General features: G+C 44.0%; 1 protein-coding gene across 1 annotated transcript in view; it reads right to left on the bottom strand.

Annotated features, from left to right (window-relative positions):
- Positions 1–12,616: 12,616 nt before the first annotated feature.
- The window catches only part of ZMPSTE24 (zinc metallopeptidase STE24), a 130,683-nt gene continuing 122,885 nt past the window's right edge, over positions 12,617–20,414 (bottom strand). The window contains exon 10 of the mRNA XM_069241117.1: positions 12,617–14,198. Within this exon, the coding sequence (XP_069097218.1) occupies positions 13,974–14,198 (225 nt within the window). The 3' untranslated portion in view covers positions 12,617–13,973. The remainder of the gene's footprint in view (positions 14,199–20,414) is intronic.

Genomic DNA, 20,414 nt, shown 5'->3' with positions numbered 1-20,414 from the left:
ACAACAGTACAAAGCACATTTTTCATTCATAGGCTCAATTTCAGAACTGAAAGCTTTTCAATATTTTTTACTAAAAAATCCTTGTTGTTAATCATTTATCGTAAACACCTCACAACAACTGACAAAGCCAGTAGTCCTGGTGGTTTTTAGGTGTCTGCCAGTTGTTGTGTTATATACCAACGCAACCACCAAAATACCGGTCGAGTGGCACACTATGGAAATCACAGAAATTTAGTGTAAGTGTTCAAGCCACACCCTTAATTACATAGGCCACACACCCTTTAGAAACCCAATCCCCACTTTTATCATGCAACTTAAAGCACTGCTCAGAAGAATTTGGTTCATCTTTTACTGTGCACCATGTATGAGAAAATAACTTTGGCACAACAGAGGCTGCTCCCATGACAAGGTGTGCAAGATAAAAACTATTTTCCTGGAACACACCTACATTGTGAGATACTGGCCATTTGAGATTTCATCATTTATATCACACTCACTTTGAGCTACATCACATGGAGGTACATTTAACCTAAAAACAGGCCATCCTTTGCGCAAAGGAGGAACACCTGTACCAAGATTCACAAAAATTTAGGTTCAGGTTAGCGTTACTTTTTTTTAACGCTAAACCAATGCAAAAACTTTTGGGGGATTCACAAACCAACACAAATTGGTATTTGGGTTGCTTTGTATGGAAAAGTAACGCAAAGCAGCTTGAAACGCTGCTTTGCATTGCTTTGCGTCAATGGAGCGTTTCATGGGTGGTACATCGGCGTTCCGGTGCTACCACCCATGCTTTTTTACATTAAACCCTATTACCTAAGGGGCATATTTACAATCTTTTGGCGCAGGACAGTGCTGCAAGCCTTCTTGCTGAGCTCCTCTGCGTCAAAAGAAAAAGGGAGAAAGGCACCACATGTATAAGATATGGTGTATTCCTGTCCTTTTCCCTGCGCTGGCGCACAATGGGCTGCCATGTGCCAACACAGGCACCCTTGCACCATGGTGCAAGGGTGTCTGCGTTGTAGGGATGATTGATTTTGTGCAGGAAGGGACATCTTCCTGACCAAAAGCAATTGCGAGAGGCGTTTTCCTCCTGTGTGTGCTGCAAAATGCAGCACACACACAGAAAGAAAAATGAGGAGAAATAAAGGTATTTCTCCTCGTTGCGCCTCCCTCGCAGGCTTTTGACACATTCCCAGGTTGACAAAACCTGGTAAATCTGGGAATGTGTCAAATGCCATAGGTGTTATGTGGGAAAACCCACCTTAACTCCATTGGCATAGCTTCCTGTTACAGGGTGGAGTTACGTGGCCTTGTAAATATGGCCCTGCAGTGTGCGCCACCAGACCGTCACTAAAAGTGACGTTCCAGCGGCGCAAAGGGGCTTGTAATTATGCCCCTCACATTAGTAGATCGGGTCTAGCACCAAAAATGTGAACGCAGGTATTAAACTGAGAATTGTTTTAATTTCTCTGTGCTTTTCTGACTTTGCATGTGTGCTGCACCGTAAAGCACACATACATAGTGGGGAAAGCCTTTTCACTTGTCTAGGCATAGTATTTTGTACAGAAAGGGTACACTTCCTGTACAAAACCTATGGCAGGCTCAGGCAGGCACCCCAGCACTATGGCGATAAGGTGTGTGCCTGGTGCACGGGAGCTCGAATCAGCGCCAGCACTGGGGGAGGGGAGAGCCATTTTTATGTGAATATGGCGCTCTCCTGCTCACTCCTTTTCGAGCAGCACAGCATTTTTAGCTGCTGCGCCGCATTCCGCAACACCTGTCGGAATCTGGGCCATTATTTTCAGACATCTAGGTCACCACTGACAAGCTCACTGTGGCCAAGTTCGAAAAATCCATGGATTATAAGTAAGGGGCCATGGAGCCGCACTATACACGCACTTAAAGGCCAACCACAAGTCAAGCGGTGCGTGGAATTGATGGATGCAAATACATTTACTCACTACCCAACGGAACCGCTTCCCAGCTGAGAAGTTCCGGTATTTTCCAATCAATGATAATGCATACCTGTCGGCAGGTGGTGTTACCGACCACAGTACATGAAATACGTGAGGAAAGTTCACATGCAGACAGCATATGCCCATTTAAAGCACTGAACCTAAATCTGCTTCCCAGGTGGCAGCCAGCTTCATCATTACAGGGATTTTTGGAGCCCAGCGCAAACTGACATTTTGTAATTCGAACACTCGTTTTACCCTATCAACAAATAATTTTATATTCCATTTTTAGCAATCTGGCGCCCTCTTATGGTCATTTGTGATGGAGCTATATCGATTCAAGATGGTGCAGTCCTTTCATGGGGTAGATGCGGGGAAAACCTATTTCCGCAGGGCTTATGAAATTCAGAGCCTTCACATTGGCCACTTCTCGCTAATGAGGTCTTCACAACACCTTCATATTGCCACCTTGGTAAAAACGCACACGTTTCAATTGATATACAGTTTTAGATCTGGCCTACAGACAGCTATAGTTTCCACTAACCCATGCTTTCAAAAAATCATACTTATACATCTATAAATATTCATATATGGTCCAGCTTCAGCCCCTGGTCTGTCTGTCATTCACAATCTGCTTTTGCACGCCCATCTCACAGCAGGGGCCAGGGGTACAGCCCAATTCAGCCAATGGCTGTCTTCAGTGATGGCAGGATTTTGCTCTTGCACATGTGGACACTAAGGTAGCGTAGCCTGAGCAGGGACCCAACATGGAATCACCTGCTGACTTAACAGAGGTACAGGAGACTGAAAATATAGGGGTTTAAAGCCTAAGTAAACACGAATCTAAAGAAGCACTGTCAGAAGCGACTCAAGTTTGCTCGGAAGCAAGTGGCCCGGCCAAAACATAAACTGAACACCCCTCTCTATGGATGAGCCGCATCTTTGAGATGGCCACCGAAGGGATATGGGGCTGAATGGGATGCGAGAGGACAGTCCCCCAAAAACCAGCAGGGGAGGTGGCCTGGGCCGAGAGGTGGAGGCAAGTACTATATACCCCACTGGGAATTGAATCTCATGGGAAATACTACGATTCTATGTCTGGACGGAGGCTCGGAATATAACCCGTTTTTCTAACCTGGAAAACTCGGCAGCCAATTAGAAACCAGTTAAAATCAAAACTACATTTCCCTGCCCTTTAATCAAATAGGAACAGTAACACCTTGAGTGCATATTTCTGTGCTGCTCAGCAGTCACGATAAGTAAGGTTGCATTGGGTTTACGTATGTGATATGCAAAAGTTATTGTTATAATTCAAAGTGTTCTGCAATATAATCGGAGCGGTTCACTGTTGGGAAGCAACCTCGCCGCCTTGGCCGGTTTATCTCGGAGGGTCACGAGCATCCGTGGCCGCTTCTGTGAATCTGAACGCTGCGTGCAGCGTAAATCTGTGCGTGATCCTGCGATCCCTCATCGTGTCCTTTCTTCACCACAGGTACTTTAAACGCAGTAGGGACAGAAATACCTTGACTGCTTCTTTCTACAAGGGACTCATTGTCCCTGGAGGATGCAAAGACGCGCACGCAGAAAGCAAGTGGGGAGGAGGTGGGGGGTGGTAGGGGCGCCACCAGCGAAGCTTACCCAGGTACGTATTGCCTGAAATGCCCATATTTACTTAACATCGTGTGCAATTGCTATAAGTAGCGCAAGTGCATCATTGTGCTGTGTGGGGGCGCATGGCACAGTCCAAGTTACCTGCACGCCTTTGGGCAACTGCAGCGTTAGGAAACAAACTAACATGACACACCGACAATAAATACTGACAGACGTATCCCTCCTCCATGCCACGTAGGCCGAAACTTCCTGAATACCAGCTCATGCCCTGCATAACTTGTTGTCTTGTGGGTACATTTGCAGGTTTCATATTCGCAGCACCACATCAGCCCTAAGGCTAAATTACAATTGCATTTGTGATCAGTAACAACACGAGAGATCATCAGCCAGCAGGGAGAATAAAAAGGCACGAAAAAAAGGGAAATGCACGTTCGTGAAAGCATTACACAAATGATCACCTTATTCTGATGAGGTGACTGTCTAGGCCCTAGGGGATGATTCCGCTCCGTTTTCATCACCACATCTAACATCAAAGGAAAGGTCAGGCGGCCAGTAAAGCACAGCAAGGCAGCTGCAGGAGAGTCCAAAATCACTTTATTCATGTTGCTCGAATCGAAAACAGAAAGGAGACACAGCGGGCCGGGGTCCTTATTAAAGAACATTCTGGTTATTTTTGAGATTCCGGTTTTATGACGGAAGTGTTGAGTGACTCCGGTAGGGATGCCTGAGCCATGTTTGTTCGGCCTGTCCTCACCCAGGCTGTACTGCCGGGACATAGCTTCAAAACATCAGGGCATAAAAACAGCCGGATAGGGACCCGTTTCGATGTCTCTTTTTGAAAAGTGCCACTGCTCAGCACCGGCAGGACTTTTCCCATTTAAAGCCCTGGGACGTTCTGCCTTGTAATACTAATTGGCCTGACACCCTTATCCTTCAGGAAAGGGTTGCAGTAATTCAAAGCGTGTCAACTCCCAGGGTAATATCACCCCCATGCATTGTAATTGTTATATACTGCTAAGCCTTTATTTAGCACTTGTCTACTTGGAAATTTGCTCTCCCAATCTAATCCCTTGGATTGATGACCTATAACCATGGTTCAAACACACGTGGATACGGATGGATACCAAGGATATAGGGAGGACCCAGATGTCTAATTTGCATAATCACTGGCTGAGACACTGGACAATTTGATCAAACATTCAGTGGACAAAGCACTTTAATTCATTTCAAAATACTTCGGAAGCTATACGCTAAGGCATAGAGAGAACATGACTGGTCCTCTGGAGGAGCTGAAAAGGTTACCTGCAATTGCCAAGCTGCAGGAAATTATCAGCAGCATAAGAAACTGGTGACTCTCTGAGGCTATAGATAAATTGGCTCAGTCTTTTCAAAGAGACCAAGAATATGTTTCTGCAAGTAATTTTCTCGAGGTGCCTCCACCGAAACAGGTAGGTAACCCTACTGATATGGATTCCTCAGATTTAGACTCATCACAAGACTCTTTTGGCCCAGGCAAAGGTAAGTGTAAAACAAAGCACTCTAATACGCCCACTAAAGATACTCCCTCAGTCCTCACATTCAACTCGCACAACATCATACGCCCGAGGTCATCTGAATGGACCCCTACTGGAGAGGTGGGTGAATATGTGCAATCAAATTTACGCCAATCCTCAGAGAAAGAAGCTTTAGAGTGGAATGTCCACATTCTGCCCTAATGGGTAAAGTACCTGAAACTCCAGAAATAGACCCAAACATTGCTGCATTTATGAGGTTTGTTAGAGATCCCAAGAAGGGTCTTGACAGGTCGTGGCATTCCAAGATAAGCTCTTGGATATGTCTGGCCCTTTGACTTTTGGAACTGGCCTATCAAGCCAAAGAATCGAACACTCCTATCAACAGATACGTCCTTGTGGACTGGGCACAAAGGGCTATTTGCCAGTTGGGTAACACCAACTGCGCCATCTCCATGGAGTCTTGCAAGTCAATTCTGTTCAGAATTGACTGAATTGGCAACAGGGGAGGCAGGACCAATGGCGGGGCGTCTCTGTTTTGATGACCCTTCTGTTAGGGACCAGGGAAAGTTTGTGTAAATGTTTACAGCTTTGGATAAAGCCCACATTTCAATACAAATGTTTATCAACCAGGTCTTTTCGGCCAGGGCAGGCACCATCCGGGGATGATCTCAAGGCCAGTTCACCTTGTTGTGTCCCAATATAGGATTTCAGCCCAGATGCTATTAAAAACATGGGCAGCTAATGCCAGAGGTGGAACCTTCTTCAAGTCTTGCTACCTTGGTGGAGGCTCGGGCAGAGGAGGATATTATGGTGGCTACAAAGTAGGCCAACACAGTGGAGCACTCACTGATTTTAACGGTAGAGATCATTTCCTTATCTCAAGTAATACTGGAGGCAGAGTAACACAATTTCTTCACATCTGGGCATTGTAGTCTCAAGAGGCCTGGGTGTTAAACACCATGCAAGGTTAAAAGTTTGAGTTTTACAGAACTCTAATGCAGATCACCACACCCCGTCCTCTCCATTTCCCCCCCAGACTGAACAGTTTTATAGACTCAGAAATCCATATGTGTCTGAACAAAGGGGGCTAGAACTATCTACCCCTCATCTTATGGGATTTTGCGGTACTATTTCTCTTGTACAAAAGAACAGGGAGGGTACTGTCATTAAATCTACAAGATTTCAACTGTTTTGTACAGACACTTCAAGATGGAATGGATCGATCTGTTACAAGATCTCCTGCAAGCCCAAAACCGATGGTGTGTTTACACTTAAAAGATGCATACCTTACCATTCCAATGTTTGCCCCACATCACTGCTTTCTCCAATTTCAGTGGGGAGAAGTTTAGTACAAATTCACAGCTCTCCAGTTTGGGCTGTCCTCAGCCCTATGGTGCTTCATGAAACTGATGAAGCCAGTAGACAAATTACTGGGATCCAAGGGTGTTCGAATCATAATTTATATCGACAACAGCATAATTCTAGCTCATGACCTGACCACAGGAATACTACATATTTCTTGGACAATTTTTTTTCTCCAGGATCCCTTGCCCTGGGGCTGCAACGTCACACAGTGTGGGAACCATCCTTGAACCTCCCACGGACCACGGCTACATTCTAGGAGGTACTCTCTCTGGTTAGTCGCCCGCACTGACAAAATGACACTGGCTGCGACCCCACTTTCCTATTTTGAACTGCCCCCTGCAGGGTGGGGGTGAGGTACCCAGTGATGTCTCCCCTCTAGCCCGACAGCTTCTTCCTACAAGCAGCTGCACCACGTGCCCATGGGCAGCTGCTCTGGATGAGAGTCTGCATTTAGGGGAGACCCAAAGAGGACCTCCCCACGATATCGCCCACGCTGTGCTGCCCCGTCTCCCCTTTTCTCTTCCAGAGAAGGGTTGGCAGGTGCGGAGTGAACTGAGGGTATCATAGGAGTGTTGGTGTTCGGGTAACGGGCTGGTACAGGTTCCTCTGCAAACCGAACACCAGGGCAATTACCTAACTAAGGGGGTATTGTTTATGTTTTTTTTTTGCTTTGACAAGGGTATCTTTACCTATCAGATCATGGTATCCCGCCCATTAGGTACACAGGTGCACCTGTTCCCTACATCCTTCTCATGAGGACAAACGTGTTAGTATACAAAACAGATTACCATATAAAGATTACTAGGGGCACAGGAGTGCTGCACCCTATGTTTTTAGAAGTAAATAGTGTGATTCATATGCTTGCCCCAAACTTACTTTACATTAGTGTGGTAATCCATATGCTTTATCATAGCCTGATTTGCATTTCATGCCCTGATGTGTAATGCATGTTGTTTCTGTCTTGCCCTGCTCAGAATAACAAGTACTATCATAGGCTGGCATAAGGGGTGCTGTATCTACAGTTTGTGTGTCTTTATCTAACAGTCTGGTGCATTCCATGCCCTGAAGTTATTCTGTATGATTCTTGAGCTGTCAGGATAATGGGTAGTGACTCAGGGTTTTGCACAGTGTACACAGTACTTACAATTCATGCCATTTTGGTCTATGTGTTATGTACAAAATACAAGATATTTTGTGGTGTATTTTATTGTGTAACTGGTGTGAGAGTGTCGCGCAAACGCTTTACACATGACCTCTGGGGATAAGCCTGACTGCCCTATGCCAAGCTACCCAAGGAGGTGAGGTGCTGCCTGGCTGAGGTGCATAACCTAGCCAACCAGGAACCTCCGGCACAAAGCAAACATGAAAAGTCGAGAAACATCGAAAATGTTAGCCCTCACTGGCAAAACCATACAGCACCCTTGACCTACAATTCACATACTATAAGACACTCAGCTTTTATAGCATAAAATGTAAAAATATCTTTGGACTGACAACAGGTTTTGCTAAGGCCCTGTTTAACCGTGATCATCCATTGCAAAAAGATGAACCTCAACAAGAGACCTTTACCTACTCATTTGGGGTTTTGTTTTAAATAATTAGGACACTAAAAACCTTGGGCAACAATCGAGATGGGGACTCCCAGATTTCTAGTGGTGCACAACTGCACTCTGCCACTCACACCTCCCCCCCACACACCTTTAAGTAATCTAAAAGATGACAGGGGTTAGATAATGATTTGCAAACTGTTGGTCCTTTAAAACAAAAAGCCCCTACGAGAAAAACCTATGGGCGAAGCTACCAGTGTGTCTGTCACTTGCCCATACAAGAGGTTGATGGGTCTCGATGTCTGTGTTTTACCCTCCAGGTTAGCACTTCGTCGAGCATTACTAAGACACAAGCCTCCAAAATGAATGAAGAGGTGATTGTCCTACACAGATTTGCGTCTTAAAGGACAAAGTGATTGATTTAATAGGATGCAAATCATACTGTTAAGCTCCTTACGTTGTTTCTGCTATTTTATCCATAAAGTGCAAGCCTGGAGGGTGAAAACTGCGAGTACCTCGTTTCCACGTTGGTGTTGTTAAAAAAAAAGGAAAACAAACGAAAGAGCAAGCTTCTTTTGAAATTCAAAGCGCTCCTCCAAGCAGATGAAAGGGCGTCTTTCTCTCATTAACTTTCCTGGCAGGGAGAGGACAGGCTAGCTCGAAGTGGCCGAGAAGCGTCCAATATTGGGACACGTTATCCTTCACCAAGCTCCACTGGTCGCAGAGCTGCAGTCAGCACAACAAAGGAAAGGGAAAACGGGAGACAGCAATAGGATGGAGTGCAAATGGGCTTTGAAGGGATGGGTGTTGATTCTCCCTTTCAGGTATAGTTTCTGGGGATGGATCCAGGAACCAGAGGTCATGCAGACTGTCCACTGAGGACCTGCCATCATAGGCACCATCATACATTCTGCACTCTATGGATCTAATCATTCTTCATATGATCTCCTTTTCTCACTCACAGACACATCCAACAAGTAACCAATCCCACAACATTCACTGGATGGAAGACATTGAACCCCATTATGGAGTGCTTGGTTAGATTGCACACAGCAAGTGCTCTTCTGCAGCATTCTCACCAGACTGGCTGGTGAATAGGTCTGCATCCCGGAACTGTCAGTTACCACCAAAGCCTGGTGAGGGGCTGCAGTAGCAAGTTGTACTTTGGGTGTACCTTGTAACAGAATAGCCTCCGCTGTCAAACTTCAAGCTATTGTATGTAGCATTTTCAATGTGCTTGCAGATAGTCGGATCCAGTAGGGGCAGGGTGGTTGTCAGGGGTGGTGGTCAGGTATTGTGTAGGAGACAGGGCAGAAACAAAAAAACATAGGGGGTGCAGTCCAGCTTGTACATATCATGCCAAGACTTGGTTTCCTAAAGCTGATTTTTTAGAGCTCACCTGTGACGGTGCATTAATTTGCTCTCACTGGCAAGGACTATTGCTTACAGTAAAACAGCTTGAGGCCACCTGTTGCTTACCATTTATTAGTTTCAGTGTCACTTTTCTTTGCTGCCTCCTAATTGGCCAGCATGTGCAAGTTCCTTTTCTTTTGGTGGAGCATGTACCAAGCACAGATTGTTTCCTTTTGATTAGTGTCGATCCACTGATTACGCTGTGATTGAGGCATACTATGCCTTTCAATGATGCACTTTTACATTTACTTTTATATCCCTGTATATGTATGTGTTTCAGTACTAGTCATCTGTTTCCAGTTCTTGTGCTGCTTTTTCCTTTCCGCTTTATGGGTCATACCTTTGCGTTGCTTTTGAAGTTTGGTTCTTTGTTTAAGTTACTTACACTCACAAGTATACTATTCTACTGGTCTTCACTCTACATCACTCCACACAATACCACTCTACTTCCCTCCACACAGATTCGCTGTATGCCACTCGAGGGCACTTCACACCATGCCACTCTACTCCACTCCAATCAATACCATTCTATGCTTCTCTACTCCATATCACTCCATTACATTCTAAGCCACTTTATGTCATTCGGCTCTATGCCACCCCCTGCCACTCTACTTTACTCTCCTCTACACGACTCTACTCCACTCCACTCCACTCCACTCCACTCCACTCCACTCCACTCCACTCCACTCCACTCCACTCCACTCCACTCCACTCTAATATATGCCATTAACATTTAGCATTGCTCTTTAGCAGTCACACTGCTGTTCTACATGGCTGAAAGACATTGGCAAAGCTAACAGCTCTTGGTTTTGCCAATACTTGTTCTCCTGACAACTGTAAACTACGCAGCTGAAACACTGAAGGGACTTAGGCATGCAGAAGGTGTTCATTTCTATATATCTTTTTTCATAATACTATATTTAACATTTTAAACTTTTTAATGATGTTCAGTTTCCTCCTTTAAAAGTGAAAGTTGTCAAGTACATTGGCAAAATACTATTGGATTAAGTGACACTAGTGAAGTGGTTGAGAAAGATTCAATCCTCCCTGCTTGCACCAGCCTTGGACCCCTGGATTCTACTTTACACCCCTGGGAGAAAGAGGGGCCCTGCCCATGGTTTGAAGACCAGTGGGTTATACAAGAATTATAGTTTGCTTTTAGTACATATAATTTCAGTGCTTGTTGGACCTCCCACAAAAATCTGACAATGGTACAGATCAGATATATTTGGTCTGTATTTTTTATGATGGATTCAAAGGAGCTAGAAAAGTTATTTGTTAACCACAACTAACTCCCGACTTCTTAGCAGTCCATATTCAGATCAGGATTTAATACAGAGGAGACTACCCTGGAGGGTCTTGTCGACATCTACCACAACAATGAAGGAGGCGCCTAGCATTGCAAAATCTCTCTACCGCATGACATCAATCATCAGTCTAGGCTGCTAAAATCACCCAGATACAGAATGGGCTTCTATGACCATGTTCTCTTCCTACCTCCTCAGCAGTGGCCAGACAGAACAAAATTGGTAACACCTCCTTGGAATCCAAATGAGCCGTGGAGTTCCACAAGATTTATTTCAGGCTTCACAAGTATTCAACCCCCATCTTGAACCTCTATCGGATATAGTAAAAGTCTGGTAATGGCATCACCAAAATGCCAATGAGACAGCTGTACTTAAAACCTTTTGAGTTTAAAGATCATCCTCACACTGAAGTCTTGGTAAGAATAAAAAAAATCTGCACAAATGCCTTCTGTGCAATCATGTTTGAAAACTTTCCCCTAACCCTCACACCAACTGTGAAGCTCTTAGGTTTTACTATTGAAAATATTTTAACTTTAGTACTCCACAGAAGCAAATCAGCCCAATCCGTGAATTTCTTCCTACATGCTGTGACAAAAATCATACATTTCTAACACCCAAACAGCTGTGAATTGCAACCCATGCCCTGCTTGGTCTATGGCAAGGAGGTTCTTGCAGGGGTGTCTCAGGCATACCACTCTGCTATCAAGGGGATCTTCTATGTCATTCCTCGGTTAATCTCTTAAAGGAAAAATTAAATCACATTTCACTAGTGCTTAGGGAACCCAAGGACAACAAAAGAGAAAAAAGTTGGCTTAAGTTTACTTTTAAAAAGAAAATATAACAAAACTATGAGTCACACGTATGACTTTTATAAGAGTGGAGGTTGAGAGAAATGTCAGAGCCTAATATTAGCTATATAATTTTGGGGGAAGAGGCATAAAATGAAAAAGTGTGAAAAAAAAAAAAAAGAAGATTACTAGATAGTGGCTCCAGGTCCTGAGATTGATGGAGAGAAGACTTCTTATTTGGTTGATGGAATTGGTGTGTGGCAGTGTCCAAACAGATTGTACAGTCTGGTGAAAGACTAGACTAAGTCAGATTCATCAGATTTTAGCATGCACAAAAGTGGCGTGGACTGAGAAAGGGAAAATAGGGAAAAATGGGAAGAGGTTCTTAATACTTTGAACTAGTTTCTTCTAGACAGGTATACCGTTTAGTAACCAATTGGCCAGTATGTAAAAATTTCTGTATTGTGTACCAGGTCAAAAACTTGCATGGACAAGGCGTCTGGTAAAAACACGTCTTGTGGGGAAAATGAATTGAAAGGTTAAAGGTGTGAAATTGTCTAGTTAAAGATAATAATTTCCAAAGATCTAGGCAAATGATGATAGCTGCCCCCTTTATTTATCGTGCATGTTCAATTAGTGTTAATGAAATCAGTGCATAACCTTAGGGTCACATGGTGAATCAAGTGAAGCAAGCATGGGGGCACCCATACTTCGCTGAGTGCAAAACCCACAGTGGTTTGAGTACCCCATGTTTGGTGGCCCCACCTACCGGTTATGCAAGGATAAATGCTGTCTATTTGACTAACCCATACTTTGATACTGTGCTTGCTGTGAACCAACCGTATGCTATCTGTGCTTTGTTATGCATTATTTGAAATGGTGAAAATGTGTTTACAAAACGAAGTCACCCATTCAACCCAATATAGGAGCACTCTGCCACTCTCACTTTCTAGGTTGACAAAGTGAAAAACTAAAAGTTTAGCTGGGTCTATAATTAACATGCTGTGAGGTTAAGAGCATTAAACACTACTGAAGCAAACTATCTTAAACATACGAATAAATACATTTACAGAACGTGCTTTTGCAATAACAAAAACAAAATTGCAACAGACAGAGGTTGTCAAATTTTAATTAATGTTCTATTGGATTCATATTTTGTATCCAAACAAACGTTAATGAATGGGAAGGGTAGTTTGTCTTCCTTAGATGCCAATTATGCTCTCCATTCCAAATATCGATCATTCCATAAACAAGAAACAGCACAGTTAAACATTTACAACTCTTCAAAGAAAAAGGCAGCCAGAAATTTGCAGATTTTTCCTTTAAATAAATAAAAAAAATGTCGACATCCATGCAGAATTGCATGATCTATGTTTTCCTGTAAAAAGGTGTGCTGGATTAAAGAAAAGGCAACAAGAGGCAATCGCTGACAAATCCCTAAATAACTCACTTTTTTAGGATTTTCGTTTTAATAGCATCATTGAAATGTGCTACAACATCTGAATGTCTCTCTTAGAAAAAGAAATTCTGCAAATGTACTTAAAAACAAAAATAACTCGAGTTCCATGAAAACATAGAATCACATTCACAAGACAACCTATAGTTCCAACACACACAGCAGTTTATGAATTGCACTTGACTGCGTTTGAACATTCGGTTGGAATTCAACCTCTTGCAACAATCATCAAATTGAGTCATTCGGACTCATGTTGAACTGTAAAGTAAATGTCGCCACACCTTCGACCAAAAACAGAGCAGATAAACCCGTACAATTTTAAAACATAACACTAACCCAATTTTTTGCATGCACCTTTTGGAGTCTCACCTCTGTTTTTTCAACTAGAGGATATTTTGAATCCCAGAATGAACTTGAAGTAGTGGATCTACCTGAAATTTGAGACAGCAACTCATTGAGGAGAATCGCGGATCCAGTGAGAAATAGAGGAGCTACTTGGACTGAGGCCATAACAGTCTTATGTTTTTATACAAATGTTTTAACACTGATTACTTTTTTCACTGAAACAGTTGCATCCAAAAGCAATAATCAATTTGGTTTCTGAAGCAAAGTTACAACTGCTCACTCAGTTTAAGATACCGGTTATAAGACGCTTTGATTGATTTAAAAAACAGTCTATACCGTAGTTAATAACCAATAAAGATTGTGTACAGTATGAAAGTTGTGCCTTAAAGCAAACACACTTGCAAAAATAATTTTCAATTTTATAGTAACTCCAGTTTTTTTTTTTTACATTTTTTTTTTACCAAGTCACATTTAATGTAAATTAAAAGAAACTAGTGCACACATCACAATATTACATGTGCACAGTTAGGCTCTCAATTTTAGATGAGGCATTTCCCACACAAAATGATTCACTGAAAATGGAATGCAGACCTAAACCAGGATTCAGGAAAAAGGTGAGTGTCCCTCTTCGAGTGAAAGTGTATTCGCTCAGATCCTACAGATTGTTCGTCAGTCCTGTTTTGAATCTTTTAAGGCCTGCAATCTCTCCAGGAGAGGAGGGTGGGAGTAATTCCACATGGAATATAGCCAGTCTGAAACAGGAAATCCCAAATTATCTTTGTTCAGTTTTATCAAAGCAGAATACAGGTCTCTAGCTTTTCCAAGATTTTTTGCAAACGCATCCGCTTGGAACTCAAACCTTCGGCTCAAAACAGTCAGACAGAAGGACAGCACCTGCAGATGAAACAAAGAAGAGCTTTTCAGAAACACCTTCACATCAATGGAAGTAAACAAATACTGACCGTCAAAGGTAATCATTATCAAATTAGGCAAAAAAATACTTCTAACTTGGTGGCTATTGGGATAAAACCCACTTTATGGCTATGGAGGGCGTGCCCCCATGCCCTTCATCCACTGTCCTTGTGCAGTCTCCGTAGTTTTTTTATTTGACCCCACTAAGCCCACAATCATGTAAGCGCACCGAGGGTCTCCCTGCTAATGTTTCAGACCCCAGAGCGATGCTCTCAGATTCAGAGAGCATCTAAAATGCATCCCTCTTTAAAAGCATGACCCCAGTTCTCCCAAGCGGGACTTTGTGGGACTGTCAGTGGTGGAAATCCGATTAATAGAAGAGACAGGCCTTTTTACCTGTCGCCTCAAAGGAAGATGCATAGTGGCTGCCTTGCGTCAAAGGTTCTGTCAGTCTCATTTACCTTGCTGTCCCATTTTCAAACGAGTGTAACATGTATGCAAGGATATATATACACTTTGTCATGCAAATACTCTGAGCCTGGTATCCTTTTGTTTGCTTGTCATAATACTTAATGCAATATATTTTTGCCTATCTGTGTATGTGGCAGCCTCGAAAAGTGAACAGCTTTGTGTGGGGTACCCAGGTCCCTGCTGACCAGGGAGACCACCTCTTCGATACCATCCACTGCAGTGTGGTACAGTTCAGGGTGATAACGAGAGAAGACTATTAGCCACATTCATGTACAGTTTGCTACAGTGACTCTGCAAGAATACTGTTCGGCAACCTCTTCCCTGTGCAATGTACATCTACAAAGAATATGGCCTAAGTGGTGGCCGAACCAGCAGACACTCCTTTCGTCGTCTGCACTGGCATGAGCTAGTCATGCAATGGTCATGCAGTACCAGACTGGAGCAGCCCTGCGGAATCAGAATAGTGCATGAGAGAAAGTCAATTGGTTGCCTCCGATGATAAATACTAGCCAGCCAGATCCGTACTTTGTTCCAGAACCTCATGCAGAACAGAGCAGCGTACCAGTAAAGATGAGGAGGACTGATTTCAATGAACAGAGCCCGACTGACTGCTGCACCTCTTCTGGACTAGGACTATGGGACAAGAATCCTGCTGGAATCTCTGGACAGTCTGGCAATTATAAGAGCCTTGCCTGCTGTGAGAAGAAGTTAGACTACGACCTACAAAAATGATGATAGCTGGAGGACTGAGCTCTGCTGCCTGTGTGAACTGTTGCGAGGTGTGGCCACTCTAGGACAGAAGTTCACCCACATTCTTTTGAGGGGGAGAAGCTAGAAACATATTTCAGCATGCCCCTGGGCCCATGGGAAGAGTTGATGCCTCTGTCTCTACCTCTTTCCCCCAGCACTGCATGGAAATCTTAGTAAGCTCCTGGTTTCCTAAATAAAACCTGAGGAAGCACTTGCTTTTTATCCACTGGACTTAGAAAGTCAGAGAAGTAGTTAGGTGCGGAAGCGCTCAGGCAGGATCAAGTGACCATGTGAAAATTAATGAAGCACTTCCCTAGAGATTAGCCTCTGAACTCACGGTCTATTGCTTCCAGCAAATCAAAGCAATTGGAATCCATGCACCTGGAACTGTGGGCGCTCCTGTCACTGAGAAAACCCAACCATGACTGATGGTTAAAGGTTATAGGGATTTTTAAATACCTTGCATCCTTTAAAGGAATTCTGGTGAACAGGCAGTAGTCTTACAAGTGTAGTCAACTGTGCTAGTAGAAACCTTCCATTGGCCAGCATTCAAGTCACTGGGCAGCAGACACTGCCTCTGCTCCCCCCCTGAATTACCATTTGTTCTTGCCAGGCTTTTGGGAGGGCACTACTTCGCACATTTGGAAAGTGGGCCCACGGGTGATTCTTTGGGTTGGAGAGGTTTTGTCACAGATTAAATTCTCTCACTCCTCGACTGCGTCTATACAGCAGCCCTCATCCTACTGGACCTATCGGCCGCCTTCGATACGGTCTCACATCTTACACACTGCACCAGGCTCCACACACCCAGCACCCACGGAAAGGCCCTACAATGGTTACGCTCCTTCCGGCCTGGCAGAACAGTCAGACTCCTGCCTTACCTGTCAGAACCTACAGAGATCAGCTGTGGAGTCACACAGGACTCCCCCCCGAGCTCCACACTCTTCAACATATGACCCACTCACATCCATCGTCGGGGACCACTTGAATATCGCCTCCTACTCCGACGATACCCAGTTGATCATCTCACTGATTGAAAGCCCCACTACTGTCAAGAAGAATTTCCACAACAGGATGGAAGCCATCACTACCTGGATGAAGGACAGCTGCCTCAAGCTCAACTCTGACAAAACTGAGATCCTCACCCGAGGATGACTCCCAGTGGCCATCGACCCTTGGCACACGTCGGCTTCATCCTGGACTCATGGCTCACCATGACCTGCAAAGTCACTTCAGTCGCATCCTCCTGCTTTCACACACTCAGACTTCTACAAATTAATCCCAAAGGACTGCCGCAAAAGCGTAACCCATGCCCTAGTTATGGCAATGCTCTCTACGCCGGCACCACCCAGAAGAATCTGAAAAAACTACTAAACATCCAAAACGCCTATGAACATAAGTCCAATCACCTAAGAGACCTCCACTGGCTTCCTATTGAGAAACAAATTAACTTCAAGCTCCTCGTCCAAGCTTACAAGGCCCTCCACGACCTAGGACCCGCCTACCTCAACTACTGCATCACCTTCTACTCCCCGACCAGACCTCTCGGCTCAACAAGCAGTAGCCATCGTACCCCGCATACAGAAGGCCTCAGCTGGTGGAAGATCCTTCGCCTACCTCGCAGCAAAGACCTGGAACACCCTGACCCTGCACCTCAGGCAGTCACCATCGCTACCTCAGTTAAGGAATGACCTTAAAATCTGGCTCCTCAACTGAAGCTCAGAGGACAAACCCCTCTTAGCACCTTAATACCCTTACGGGTAAGTCGTTTATAAACCCTGAATTGATTTGAGGTGCAGTGAAACCCTTAAATACCCCTACAATTTTGGCGAAGTAGCACAAATATCTTACTAAATAGTCTTGGATGTGTAGAAACCGTGATTGATGGTCTTTGTACAGTTGCTACTGAAAGACTGAGGTTATGCTTTCTACTTTTGTCTATGGAGACCTTTGATTTGTTTCTGGAGAGCGTGAACATCGTCCGTTTTAATACAAGTTACTACAACATTTAACATTACATGAAAATCTTACACTTTGATGGTCAGATACCATTTGGACTCCAACCTCTAGCTGGGAATGGGCTGTAGTATTCTTTTGTTCTTTGTGCATTTATGTTTTGTGCAGTATTTAGTTTTTTATGTATTACAAATTAAATCACTAACTAGATATTTACCTATTGAGGGGGGATTGTGTGGTCGCCTCTTGCCCTCTCCTTTAAAAAGTCTTGTACTGATCTACCTCCCTACCATGAGAGTCCGGAACCATGTGCCTCTGCACTATCCGGCCAGTTGGGTAACCATAACTAACGCCTTGTGGTAATCCAATTTGCAGTACAATGGTACAATGGACTGTACACCAGTGGTAATTGTGATACACACTGTCACAACTGGAGCTCAGGAACCAGACGGTCCTGGAACTAACCAAACCATGTTTCACACTATGGAACAACCATATATGTACCAATGATTTGCAAAAACCGGTTACTTAGCTGCAAAACTATTCTTGTACCTTGAAGATGTTATATACTCACATGGTTCGAATACTTTTACCATCCACTGGTTGATAAAAAAGTTCATCTAAGTCAAGGTATTTTCATTCTCATTGAAAGTAAGGGCTATGTTTGTAATTCGATCTTCCTAGGATACGGACTACTCCGCAACACCTCATCCATCGGATCAACTGCAATGGACAAGTGCCTACCATGAATAATGTTCGTATTCTGTAAGTTATAGACAAGGCCACTATAATAAAGCAGTTCTGCGTCCGTGATTTTTTTCTGCATAATTAGGGATTCTTGTATTTACCACATAATCCATCATCTGCTCTGTAAACGTAGATTTTAACAAAAACATAATTTTGTTTCTAGCTCAAAGGTTACAGCAAACGCAACACGTACTGCTGTGCAGTGGAAGACCCTATAGAAAGCTTGACTGTTTCCCCCTTTCTGTTGCTTATTGCTGTACTTGGATGTTAAACGGGCACCAATGATGGAAAACCTTTACCTAGACAGTGTTAACTTGTGTAACAAGCATTGGCAAAGCCAATAAATCTCACCTATGCGAGAGCTATTGGCACTGCCAATGTGTTTAGCCACGTTGAACACCAGCATGGCTGCTGTTCAGCATGGCTAAAAGTTAGTGGCATGGAGGAGATTGCGTGGAGTGTCGTAGAGTGTAACGGTATAGAGTGGAATAGAGTGTTGTAGAGTGCAGTGGCAGAGAATGTCATGTATTAAAGTGGCATTGTGTGGAGTCGCGTAGAGTGGCACACACTGGAGTGGTGTAGAGTGCATTGGTGTAGAGTGTTGCAGAATACAGTGGTGTTGAGTGCAGTGACACTGAATTCAGCGGCATACAATGCAGCACTGTAAAATACAGTGGCGTACATTAGAGTTGTGCTTGGTGGAGTGCCGCAGAGTGGAGTGCCGCAGAATGGAGTGAGGTAGAGCTGAGCGAGGCAGAGGGGAGCGGCACAGAGTAGAGTCAAGTGGTATAGAGTGCAGTGGCGTGCAGAGTAGGGTTGAGAGGGCACAGAGTACAGTGGCATAGAGCGATGCAGTGTAGAGTAGCACAGAGGTGCAGAGTATAGTGCTGTAGAGTGAAGTGTCAGAGTGCAGTGGCATAGAGTGGAATAGTGCAGGTAGACTGGCATAGCGCTCAGTGGTGGAGAGTTACGTGTTGTGGAGTGCAGTGCTACATAGTGCAGTGACATAGGGCATAGTTGTGTAGAGTCCATTGGCATAGAGTGCAGTGGTTAAGAGTACAGTATGTACAGTGCAGTGGGGCAGTGTGGAGTAGAGAGGTGTAGAGTGTAGTGGCGTAGAGTAGATTGCTTCAGAGTACAGTGAAGTGGTACAGAGGGGAGTGGTGCAGGGTTGAGTGCAGTTGTGTAGAGTGGCAGAGTGTAATACTTAAGGGAAAGTACTGTAGAGTGCAGATGCGAAGAGTGCAGAGCTGTTGAGTACAGTGGCAAAAAGTGCATTGGCACAGAGTAGATGGGTACAGGGAAGATTGGAGAGGCGTAGCGTGAAGTGGTATAGAGTGCAGTGGCTTAGAGTGGAACGGAGCAGAGTGCAGTGGCGCAGAGTGGGGCAGAGTAGAGTGCAGTGGTGTAGAGTGGAGTGGCTTAGAGCGGAGTTTGCATGGTATGGTATGGTATGGTATGGTATGGTATGGTGTGCCACGGCACTGCCATTACAGACAACACATTTTCAATTGACATACAGTTTTACTAATACAACTTTCCAAAGATCAAACTAAAATGTGTGAAAATTGCATCACCTAGTGTAATGATTTGTTTTGATCATATTAAAATATCTGTTTCCAAGACTTCAGAAATAAAAAAAATTGTGCTCCATTTGTGTTTCTAATCCTGATATATTCTGAAATACTTAGACAGCTCATTTAAATATTGTTCTGTGCTAGAAAAACCTCTTCCTTACCCCCCAGTATCCATGAAGATAAATCCTCTCACTCTGAGGTGAGAGAAAGAAAAGTAAACATGCGCCCTTGGAAGACAGCCCCAGATATTTGACATTGGTCTATGAATGCACATCAAATGTGACATGATAAGAACAAGATTTAAAGGCCTGTGTACAGAACAGGAGTTTGTAGAAGAATACAGTAAACACAGTTTAGGCAATGTGAGGGACCCGAAGAGACTAAAAGCAATAAAGCCAGCAAACAGAAAGGCAACAATGTGAGCTGAAAACTACAAAGCCAATGGTAATTAAGGAGCAGGGGGAATGCATACCTTGTTCGACTTTCTGAAAGTTCCCAGGATGTCGTTAGCAAACCAGACAGTTGCACTGTCTGTTAAGCTGCAGTCTAAAAATGACCAGATCTGAAAGTAATACCACCACACAATGTACGGCATTCGTCTTCTCTTGCTTTAGTCAACCATGCTGCATAATTCTAATGGCCATGGTTATAAGTTAAAACATGATCAGTCCTCAGCCTTTCACTCTTTTGAGACTGA

The sequence above is a fragment of the Pleurodeles waltl genome, chromosome 6, assembly GCF_031143425.1.
Source record: "Pleurodeles waltl isolate 20211129_DDA chromosome 6, aPleWal1.hap1.20221129, whole genome shotgun sequence".
Lineage (NCBI taxonomy): Eukaryota > Metazoa > Chordata > Amphibia > Caudata > Salamandridae > Pleurodeles > Pleurodeles waltl.
The sequence above is the reverse complement of the archived record's forward strand: the minus strand, read 5'-3'. Positions and strand labels throughout refer to the sequence as shown.